This window comes from Pteropus vampyrus, unplaced genomic scaffold, assembly GCF_000151845.1.
Source record: "Pteropus vampyrus isolate Shadow unplaced genomic scaffold, Pvam_2.0 Scaffold144, whole genome shotgun sequence".
NCBI classification, from domain to species: domain Eukaryota; kingdom Metazoa; phylum Chordata; class Mammalia; order Chiroptera; family Pteropodidae; genus Pteropus; species Pteropus vampyrus.
This window is the reverse complement of record NW_011888925.1, coordinates 3,768,411-3,779,259: the sequence shown is the minus strand read 5'-3', so window position 1 is coordinate 3,779,259 and position 10,849 is coordinate 3,768,411. Positions and strand designations below refer to the sequence as shown.

Sequence of the window (10,849 nt, the reverse complement as noted above, 5' to 3'; positions counted from 1 at the left end):
GTCTAATTGATACAATGACCTGTTGAAGTAGAAAGTCATATGCCTGTCTTACAGAAGAGGCAAGTGAGGCTCTGGTGGATGAAGTAACAGCGTTTCACCACTCTTAGATGACAGCGCCCCAGCCCGGGTCCCAGCCCTTCCCTGCACCATCCCACTGCTTCTAATTTCTCTCATGCCTTCTCTCACAGTCTGTTTCTCACCCTCATGTTTGTCTTTTACCTTGCCTATGAGCTCATTTCAATCTCTGTATTTCCCTGCTTCTTAAGTTAGGGATTTTCATCTTGGCCCTCTTCCCTCTCGTCCTCCCCAGACCTCACTTCCAGCCTCTCAGGCAACCCCCCAACCCCCAACCCCACCAGCTGGCATTTAGAAGGTGCACTGTACTCAGGCAGAAATGACCCCATGTTGCCACCACAGATGAGCGAGAAGCCGTACAAAAGAAAACCTTCACCAAGTGGGTGAACTCGCACCTGGCCCGGGTGACATGCCGGGTGGGAGACCTGTACAGTGACCTCCGGGATGGACGTAACCTGCTGAGGCTCCTCGAGGTGCTCTCGGGAGAGACACTGGTGAGCTTTGGTGATGAGGAAGGAGGGGGCCTGAGAGACAGTGGTCAAGGGGTCAAAGCACAGGAGTCGTCCTCAGAGAGAAGAGTGACACCAGAGGGGAAAGCAGGGCTGCCCCTGCTCAGAGGATGGTGTCGCGTTGAGAGGCTTTGCTGCCTGGATTAAATGGGAACATTGCTTCATGGAGACTGGAACAGTGGCCCCATTGAAAACATTTCTTTTCCCACGCACTCTGGGTGCAAATAATTCCCTTGGGAATCTTAATCTGGCCGAAGCCTCATCTGTAACCTCGGCTTTGGCTCCGTGAACTTGGGCCCAGCCCCGGGGCTGTCCCTGTGTTCCTGAGGGAGGTCAGGGGGAAGGTGTATGAAGCAGGGACGGTAGGAGGGAAGGAGAAGGAGGCCCACGGTCCCATGCCTTCGTGTCCCCTGTCCCTCAACAGCCAAAGCCCACAAAGGGCCGCATGCGGATCCACTGCCTGGAGAATGTGGACAAAGCGCTGCAGTTCCTGAAGGAGCAGAAAGTGCACTTGGAGAACATGGGCTCCCACGACATTGTGGATGGAAACCACCGTCTGACCCTTGGGCTGGTCTGGACCATCATCCTTCGATTTCAGGTACCCCGGCCCAGTGTCACGCAGCACGCACGCCACACCTCAGCCCTGCACCGCGAGCAGTCACTGCCCGTCCACGGTGTGATCAACACATAAACGGAGGGTCTAGAACTGTGTATAGCAGGGGTCCCCAACCCCCGGGCCATGGACCAGTCCCGGCCTGTAGCCTGTTAAGAACCGGGCCGCACAGCAGAAGGTGAGCAGCGGGCAAGCTGGTGAAGCCTCATCTGTATTTGCAGCCGTTCCCCAGCGCCAGCATCACCGCCTCAGCTCCGCCTCAGATCCTCAGGCATTAGATTCTCATAGGAGCACCGGTCCCTGGTGCCCAAAAGGTTGGGGACCACTGATGTATAGCATTCTGTGGCTGCTACACCAGACAAGGGACTCTCTTCATTAAACAGGGGAGAGACCAGCATAGGTGTTGTCAAACTTCTGTGGCAAGTTCACTGCGGCCTCGTCTGTGTCCTGATCACGTGCAGTAGGACCCCATGTCGGCCCACAAGGGACTGGAAATTTCGGAGACTGGCCCTTCACCACTGCCAGCTCTAGAACTACATCTGGGGTCTGCTCACTGGCCCACTCCTCTGCCACAAACTGCTTGCCTCCCTCAAAAGAACAGCACCCCACTCCTTATGCTCCAAGCATAGCCAGTCCAGCGTCCCGATTCCCTCACGGCTCTCCTGCTTGCCCCCACATGCAACCTCCTCCACTCCTTCCAGCCCTGAGCCGAGCTCTGCCAGCCTCACTTTTGACACCCAGCTCCCAGAAGACGGTCAGTGGTCCACCTGCAGCTCCCCACCTGCGGGAACCAGCACCCTTCACTTCGAGGCACTTCCACTCTCATAACTTCCGCCCCCACTCTGCTGCCTCAAACCCCTTTGACCTGATGTTTTGTGGTCAGTAGTCCAGGAGGAAAGGTCCCCAGGCTCTGTCCCTGCACCACTATCACAGGAGTCCAAAGAGCAGCTTCCTGGTGTGTGTGCCTGAGCATCTCTGGTAACTCGAAGAGCCCCCGTCCCAGGAGTAAAGCCTTTCTTCCTTCTCTCTTAGATCCAAGACATCAGTGTGGAAACAGAGGACAACAAGGAGAAGAAGTCGGCCAAGGATGCCCTGCTGCTGTGGTGCCAGATGAAGACGGCTGGGTGAGCGTGGCCCGGGTGGGGTGGATGCCCGGGGCTGTGCGGGATGGGCTCCCGGGACCGCAGGCTGAGGGGCCATCCTTGAGTCGCAGACCAGGGCTTGGACTCACTCGCTGCTTTTCCGGTCTCTGTTGCCAGGTACCCCAATGTCAACGTGCACAACTTCACCACCAGCTGGAGGGATGGGCTGGCCTTCAACGCCATCGTGCACAAGCACCGGTGAGAGGACGGGGGTAGCGATCCCATCAGAGCTGCAGGTGGGGTTTTTTAATGACTTGGGCATGTGCTCACGTAGACAAAGCTATGAGCCGAGTTGCACAGCAGTTCTGGGGAACGAACCTTCAGAGAAGAGCCAGGATGTGGGGGCGCCGCCCTGCAAAGAGGGCTTGTGATGGAAGCGAGGGGGTGGGAGCAGTGGGTGTGGGTTTGGGGTGCCTGGTTCTGGACAAAATGGAGCTGGTGATTTAGGGATAAAGAGAGGGGTGGCTTTACTTTTCCTCTTTAGGGTCTTAACGTGTTTTCGATACCTTCCATGTTCCCTCCCACCCAGGCCAGACCTGCTGGATTTCGAGTCCCTGAAGAAGTGTAACGCACACTACAACCTGCAGAATGCTTTCAATCTGGCTGAGAAGGAGCTGGGACTCACGAAGCTGCTGGATCCTGAAGGTGGGCAGAGAGATGCAAAAAAGAGACTGTGGGATAGAGACAGATGGGGTTTCTGTTGGGAGTGACAAAAATGTTCTGGAATTAGTTAGTGGTGATGCCTGCACAACCTTGTGAATATACTAAAAATCACTGATTAGTATACTTTAGAAGGGTGAATTTTATGGTATAAAAATTATATCTCAATTTAAAAAATTTTAAAACTGTAGGAAGCAAGGCAGCTCTGTGGCAGAAATAGCCCTGGGGTGAGGTTCTGTCCCGGCCTCACCACAGAGTAGCACGGCCTCTCTGTGGCTCAGTTTCCTCATCTCTGAAATGAGAAGATTGGTCTACATGGTCTCTCAGAGCTCTTATTATTCCAAAATTTTAGGGTTCTAAATTAAGCTATATGACCTTGAGGATCTCACCTAGCACTTACCTTATGGTCAGCTGGCCCTGACGATGTGACTAACGGCCACTGGGCTCTTATTTTGTACCTGACACTGCACTTGACATGCTTTAATTTAATCCTTACAACACCCTCCTTTGAGATCATTGTCATTATTATCTTCAGTGTATGGAAGAGAAGACGGGGGCCCACAAGGGTTAAGTGACTTTCCCAAGGTCATACAGCTGGTGGAGCTGAGATTTAAATTCAGGCAGCCCAGCTCCCAAATCTTGGTGCGCCAGAGAAGGGAAGGAGGGGAGGGTCAAGTGACCTCCCTGCTGAAAACATTCCCTCTTAAGCTCATTTGGGGCAGATTTGGGTCTTAATTATTTTCTCCATGTTTTCCATCCCACCTGTAGCCCCATCTGCTATGTCCTCTTAGTCCAGAATGACAAACATCAGCTAACTAGTGGTGGAAATTGGCCAAATACAAGGTTCCATGGAGAGCATTTGAGAAGCATAGCTAGGATAATGAACATCTAAATAAATCTAAGTATCCTGTGTAACTTTCTGCGATGATTTCAGTGGCCCCTCCTTGCCTGTGGGTTTTAGCGGTGGTCAGGAGGGCCTCCGGTCCCCTAGTCTTCCCGTTAGGTAGGATACGATCTGGCCTAATTAAGAGAACCCAGGGATTTCAAGTCATGATCAGCCTTGATCCTTGTGGTGGGAGCTGATTTGGCTTAAAGGACACTCACTTCCTGGGGCCCACAGCTGAACTTGAGATTGAGGTCAGACATAGCCGTGCCCATGCCCAGAGAGGACTGGCTTCTTACTCTGCTGCCAGGGCTCACTGGGCCCATCCCTCTGAGCATTCCAGGTTTAGGGGGCTTTGTTCATACCTTCCATCTTGCTGCCCCAGAATCTTCTGACTTCTTACACATGTTTCCAACGCATAAATCCACGATCCACCCCCAAGTGGGAATGCTGTTTCTTTTCTTGTCTTGCTTCCTCCAAACAGCTAATTTTGGTCTCCATTGGGAGCACTGGCAAAAGCCTCCTTGGGCTTCTGGGTTTTGGACTCTGCTTGTTTTCTAGGAGGGGGGAAAAATTAGCTTTTCATGCCCTTTTAGTCTGTATGGTTTATTTGTGGTTTTGCTCAGGGAGCTGGAAAGATGTCAGTCTTAGAGGGCTGGGAGGGCCCTGGGGTTGGGGTAAGTGATTGAGGTTGCGGGGGTACTTCTGGGAGGCAGGTTTCCAAGTGCTCCTTTTTCTCAGATGTGAATGTGGACCAACCAGATGAGAAATCAATCATTACCTACGTGGCTACTTACTACCACTACTTTTCCAAGATGAAAGCCCTGGCTGTGGAAGGCAAAAGAATTGGGAAGGTACTCTCCCCCGTGGATAGTCGGCGTGAAGGCCAGAGGGGGCCCAGCCTAGGGGCCTTCCTCCTCTCAAGCCAGGGGAGAGCTGTGAGACCGGGCCGGGGAGCCCATGGGCGGGACCCCACGTCGCTGTCTCGCAGGTGCTGGACCACGCCATGGAGGCAGAACGCCTGGTGGAGAAGTACGAGTCCCTGGCCTCAGAGCTGCTGCAGTGGATCGAGCAAACGATCGTGACCCTCAATGACCGGCAGCTGGCCAATTCCCTGAGTGGCGTCCAGAACCAGCTGCAATCTTTTAATTCCTACCGCACGGTGGAGAAGCCGCCCAAGTAGGTAACCCCTGGGTCGCCCCAGGCCGCAGCAGGCCTGCCCCGAAGCTGTGCTCACACGAGGGGGAGCCTAGATCAGGACGGTCTTGCAGGAGGGAAATTGGCAGTACGTAAATGCAGTGGAGGCTCATTTTCCTGAGCGCAAAGCGCCAGAAGCAGTTCCCAAATACATTTTTTAAATTATCTGTTTTAAAAAAATCCTGCCGTGGAAATGATTGCTGTGGTATGTAGAGTCAGTGTGATCTGCTCAGATAAGGTTACTGGTCGGGGTCGCAGGAACCCAGTCCCAGCTTAGGGACGGGGTGGGGGAGACTGGACCTACAGGCAGCATGGGTGCAGTTGGTAACTCGCATATTGCAAAGTTTCTTAGCATTTATATATTTTATATCTATTTTATGTATTTTAGCAATTAACTCTTTTCAGGTGCGGAATTGCTGCTGGGCAGTTCTGTACAGTACATGCTAAAATGCCTGGTTTCCTATTATTGAGATCTTTCGGAGTTAATATGTTTCAGCTCCAAAACTAATATTAATCCAGAAAACATCTGTTCCTGTATGTCTCAGGGAATGATATGACCCAGAAAGTCCCCTTCTGGACATTGACCAAAGATGTAACTTCAAGGATATTCACCAATGTGACCTTTGTAAAAGAAAAATAAGCCACGGTATAGCCACTGACAGTAATGGTGAAAAATGCATTATTGACACGAAAAGGTGTTCATGACAAAGAAGCAAAGGCGCAGTTTACAGAAACGGCTATTTGTGGGCAGCAGAGCCAAGGGCTAAGTGTCCAGGTTCAAAGTGCCTGAGTTCACATCCTGGCTCCGCCATTTAACGGTGGTTGTTAGCTTCTCTGTGCCTCAGTTTCCTCATCTGGAAAATGAGGGTAATAAGAGAACGTAGCTAACAGCAAGAACTGAATGAGTTAAGGCATGTAAAGCCCCGAGAAGAGGGCCTAGGTCACTGTGAGTGAGTCCTCGACAAATGTCAGCCATGGTTATGATACAATCCCATCTGTGTAAAGGAAAAAAAAAAAAAAAAAAACGAAATGAAGTACCTTCATGCCAGAGGGCAACAGTGCTCCTTTATGTGTTTTTCGGTTGTTTTAAAATTAGATTCTTTTGATTTGCTGGGATGTTCTGCCTTTGCACACAACATATGTTGCTTTTATGAGAAGTAAAACAACACAGGTCACTTCATTGTGAAAGGCAGAGTCCCTGTGCCCCTCACAGCCTTTGACTCTGACCCGGACCTGGCCTCCTGCCCCAGGTTCACGGAGAAAGGGAACTTGGAGGTGCTGCTCTTCACTGTCCAGAGCAAGCTGCGGGCCAACAACCAGAAGGTCTACACACCTCGAGAGGGCCGGCTCATCTCCGACATCAACAAGGTCCACGGCCCCCCTACCTGTCCCACAGGCAGCCCACTCTTGGCGCCAGCCCTACTCCCCCAACTCGAACACCCCTCCCTGGTGCGGATGTGACTCACACGTCCTCTCGTGCGTCCTGCACAGCCCCTCCCTCCTCCGTCTGCCTCTCCGTGCGAGTTCACATAATCAGATTTTACCCCAATCCCTTATCTTGTCCAGCCCGTCCCTGACTCACACTCCCTACTTTTACTTTTTTCACAGACATTGTAAGATTAATAAACATAATAGAGTTCACCCACAGTCCCCCTCACCCCAAATAAATCCGGTGGTGTCCATTGTCCCTGTTCCCCTTGGGTCCTTGTCCATAAGCAGGTGTAGTTTTCACATGGCTCCATTGCACCCACACCCACCCCGCATTTCTCACACTTCCATGCACAGGCATCTAACTGGCCGCATTCCACAGATCCACTAGACCGAGCTTCCCTGGGACTCACCATGTGCCCCCAGCCCTGGTGACCTGTCCCCACCCTCACTTTCTGAGCCCTGGCCCTTTTGCGCTAATCTTGCCCCCTTCTCGCAGGCCTGGGAGCGGCTGGAGAAAGCTGAGCACGAGCGTGAGCTGGCCCTGCGCACTGAGCTGATCCGCCAGGAGAAGCTGGAGCAGCTGGCCGCCCGCTTCGACCGCAAGGCCGCCATGCGGGAGACTTGGCTTAGCGAGAACCAACGCCTCGTGTCCCAGGTAGAACACGGAGGGGCTCTTGGCCTGTCCAGACTGGTGGGGAGAAAGGGGAGAGAGAGCGCAGTGGGCAAGGAGCCCTGCAATGTGGGGAGCTAATGGAACAACCCGTCACGCAGGTGGGAAGACTGAGGATCCCAGGAACCAGGGGCCAGAGGCTTGACCAAGAGGGAGGGGTTAGTGAAATGGGGCGGGGTGAGATAGAGGGCAAGCTTAGATCGCCTCGTGGGGCAGCAGGAGTGCTCCGGAGGGCAGAGGGGTGAGCAGAGTTAGTGTCCCTGAGCTCCCAAACCTCCCCGCCCTGTCCCCTGCCCAGGACAACTTTGGGCTGGAGCTGGCAGCCGTGGAGGCAGCGGTGCGGAAACACGAAGCCATTGAGACGGACATTGTGGCCTACAGCGGCCGGGTGCAGGCCGTGGACGCTGTGGCTGCAGAGCTGGCCGCCGAGCACTACCACGACATCAAGCGCATTGCCGCGCGGCAGCACAACGTGGCCCGGCTCTGGGACTTCTTGCGGCAGATGGTGGCCGCCCGGCGGGAGCGGCTCCTCATCAATCTGGAGCTACAGAAGGTGTTTCAGGACCTGCTCTACCTCATGGATTGGATGGAAGAGATGAAGGTACCAGCAGGGCATGTGTGGCGGGCTTCAGATGATCGGGATCGTGGGGGTACCACTGGGGGTACATTCGCTCACTTGCTCAGCTGATCTTCACAGAGTGTGTTCCAGTGCAGAGCCCCGTCCCCAGTTCAGATGAGCAGAGCAGACAGCCCTGTCCTCCTGGGGCTCACATCCTAGTGGGAGGAGGCTGATGATGAAATCATGAACCTCTCGACAAACAAAATAGCAGGTGAAATAACACCTGTGAGGAAGCGGGAGCAGGACCATGCGATAGCGTGGTCTGCAAGGCCTCGCTGAGCACCTGCCCTTTAAGCTGAGCCCAGACTAGCACAAGGAGCCAGCACAGGGAGATCGGGGGAGAGAACATTCCAGGCAGAAGGAACAGCTAGGCAAAGGCCCCAGGCCTGTTCAGCGTGGCATATTTGGCATGAGAGGGAGGCCAGAGGGTTGTAAGGACAGGGAAAGGGGCGGGGGGCGGGGGGGACAGCAGCCAGCTCACTTAGGGCCTTACAGGCCTAGGCAAGGAGTTTGGGTTTTATTCAAGTGACGTGGAGCATTAAAAGTGATTAGAAGGGTTTGGAAAGGGGAAAGACGTGATTCTGCCTTACATTTTCTGAAAGGTCATTTTGACTACTATATAAAGAAGGGCTGTGGGCAGCCAGCGTGGGAGCCGAGAGACCTGTTAGAAGTGATCCAGGCGAGAGATGGGGACAAGGATGGGTCTGGAGAGAGGCTGAAGATCGCTGGGGTGCTGGGGACCAAGCCGTGATGATAGGAGGGTGGCGATAATTCTGGGGCTGAGAAGATGAGTCAGAGCAGAGATTCCAGGACCAGGATTTAGTAAGATGGAGGTTCCACAGGAGGGGAGTTGAGTATAAAGAGGCCGACAGAACTGGGGTGTCACCGTATGTGTGAGTAAGGGTTGGCAGATGGGAGCAGGTGTGTTTACCTGGGTGTGACACCCGGAGCCGCCCAGAGAGGTCAGGAGGTACTGTTGACCCAGGAAAACAGAGCGAGGGTAGAGTGAGTGAGTGAGTGAGTGAGTGAGTGTGTGTGTGTGTGTGTGTGTGTGTGTGTGTGTGTGTGTGTCAGCTGAAAAGGCCTGGTGGGGAGGGAACGGTGCGGCGCTCAGACGGGCATCAGCGTGCCGCGTGTGCCTGGCAGGGCCGGCTGCAGTCTCCGGACCTGGGCAAACACCTGGCTGGAGTGGAGGACCTGCTGCAGCTGCACGAGCTGGTGGAAGCAGACATCGCCGTGCAGGCTGAGAGGGTGCGAGCTGTCAGTGCCTCTGCCCTGCGCTTCCGTGACCCAGGGAAAGGTGAAACAGCAAGACTGGGAAAACCTGTGGCCGGGAGGGGTGACGGGTGGATGGTGGGCAACAGAACTAGGGAGGGAGGCCAGAGAGAGGAGGGTGGGGACTGTCTGTAACCAAGGATGAATGTGGGGGCAGCAGAAGGGCTGGGTTACAGCGCTGGACTCCCCACTGTGACTTTTTCAGAGTATAAACCATGCGACCCGCAGCTGGTGTCAGAGCGGGTAGCCACCCTGGAGCGGAGCTACGAGGCCCTGTGCGAGTTGGCAGCGGCGAGGCGGGCGCGCCTAGAGGAGTCACGGCGCCTCTGGCGCTTCCTCTGGGAGGTGGGCGAGGCCGAGGCCTGGGTGCGGGAGCAGCAGCACCTGTTGGCCTCAGCTGAAAGCGGCCGAGACCTGACCGGCGTCCTCCGCCTGCTGAACAAGCACACAGCCCTGCGAGGCGAGATGAGTGGCCGGCTGGGGCCCTTGAAGCTCACCCTGGAGCAGGGCCAGCAGTTAGTCGCCGAGGGCCACCCCGGGGCAGGCCAGGCTGCTGCCCGTGCGGCCGAGCTCCAAGCCCAGTGGGAGCGGCTTGAGGCTCTGGCGGAGGAGCGTGCCCAGCGGCTCGCCCAGGCCGCCAGCCTCTACCAGTTCCAGGCAGACGCCAACGACATGGAGGCCTGGCTGGTGGACGCGCTGCGCCTGGTGTCCAGTCCCGAGCTGGGGCACGACGAGTTCTCCACGCAGGCCCTGGCCCGGCAGCATCGGGCCCTGGAGGAGGAGATCCGAGGACACCGGCCCACCCTGGATGCCTTGAAGGAACAGTCCTCAGCCCTGCCTCCCGTGCTGGGCCGCACACCCGAGGTGCAGGGCAGGGTGCCCGCCCTGGAGCGGCACTACGAGGAGCTGCAGGCCCGGGCGGGCGAGCGAGCGCGGGCCCTGGAGGCGGCCCTGGCACTTTATACCATGCTCAGCGAGGCCGGGGCCTGTGGGCTGTGGGTGGAGGAGAAGGAGCAGTGGCTGAACGGGCTGACCCTGCCAGAGCGCCTGGAGGACCTCGAAGTCGTGCAGCAGAGGTAGGCCCCCTACGGGCTCCGTCCCTGACGGCCTTGGGAGTTGGGGGCCAGCTTGTGGGACCGCGTCCTGCCCTAAACTGCCTGCTCTGGCTATGGCCCTTGAATTGGTTTTCTGTTTTAATGAAAAATGCTAAACGTACTTAAAAGTAGAAAACATTATGCAACAAACTCCTATAGTCTACCACCCGGGTTCAGTAATTGTCAGTATCTTGCTCTATTTGATTCATTTTTTTTTCAAAAGCAAATCCCCAACATTATCATTTCATCTGTACATTCATTCTCCAGGATACGTCCTTTAAGAAGTATAAGAAAGTATTCTTAAATATAGTAAATTATTTTTTAATTGTGTGCGTGGACCTAAAATAGCTAAGGTTTTAAAGTTGTAAACCTTGTAGGCAGAGACACCGATTGAGCTCTCGTGAAGTAGCTTTATTTACAGAGCAATAAACCTTAAAATCATTTAGAAAGGACGTTTTTCTTATAGAACCACAACACCATTACCACATGGAACAAAATTAGCAGTTCCTTACTGTCATCTACTACTTACTCTATATTCAAATTTCCTGGTAGTTTTAAAATTATAATAAAATACTTTTTAGTTGTCAAAATATCCATGACAGGGGTTGGCAAACCATAGCCCTTTGGCCAAATCCAGCCTGCAGCCTGTTTTTTTGTAAATAAAGCTTTATTGGTACAGTG

At 54.3% G+C, this 10,849-nt stretch overlaps 1 protein-coding gene across 2 annotated transcripts in view; it reads left to right on the top strand.

The window, feature by feature from the left end:
- The window catches only part of SPTBN2 (spectrin beta, non-erythrocytic 2), a 37,639-nt gene that overhangs the window by 11,776 nt on the left and 15,014 nt on the right, over positions 1-10,849 (top strand). For both annotated transcript variants that reach the window (XM_011368937.2, XM_023535845.1), the window contains exons 4-14: positions 1,009-1,182; positions 2,230-2,321; positions 2,457-2,537; positions 2,869-2,984; positions 4,624-4,736; positions 4,874-5,061; positions 6,330-6,447; positions 7,007-7,165; positions 7,479-7,781; positions 8,946-9,099; positions 9,280-10,150. In XM_011368937.2, the coding sequence (XP_011367239.1) occupies positions 1,009-1,182; positions 2,230-2,321; positions 2,457-2,537; positions 2,869-2,984; positions 4,624-4,736; positions 4,874-5,061; positions 6,330-6,447; positions 7,007-7,165; positions 7,479-7,781; positions 8,946-9,099; positions 9,280-10,150 (2,369 nt within the window). The remainder of the gene's footprint in view (positions 1-1,008; positions 1,183-2,229; positions 2,322-2,456; positions 2,538-2,868; positions 2,985-4,623; positions 4,737-4,873; positions 5,062-6,329; positions 6,448-7,006; positions 7,166-7,478; positions 7,782-8,945; positions 9,100-9,279; positions 10,151-10,849) is intronic.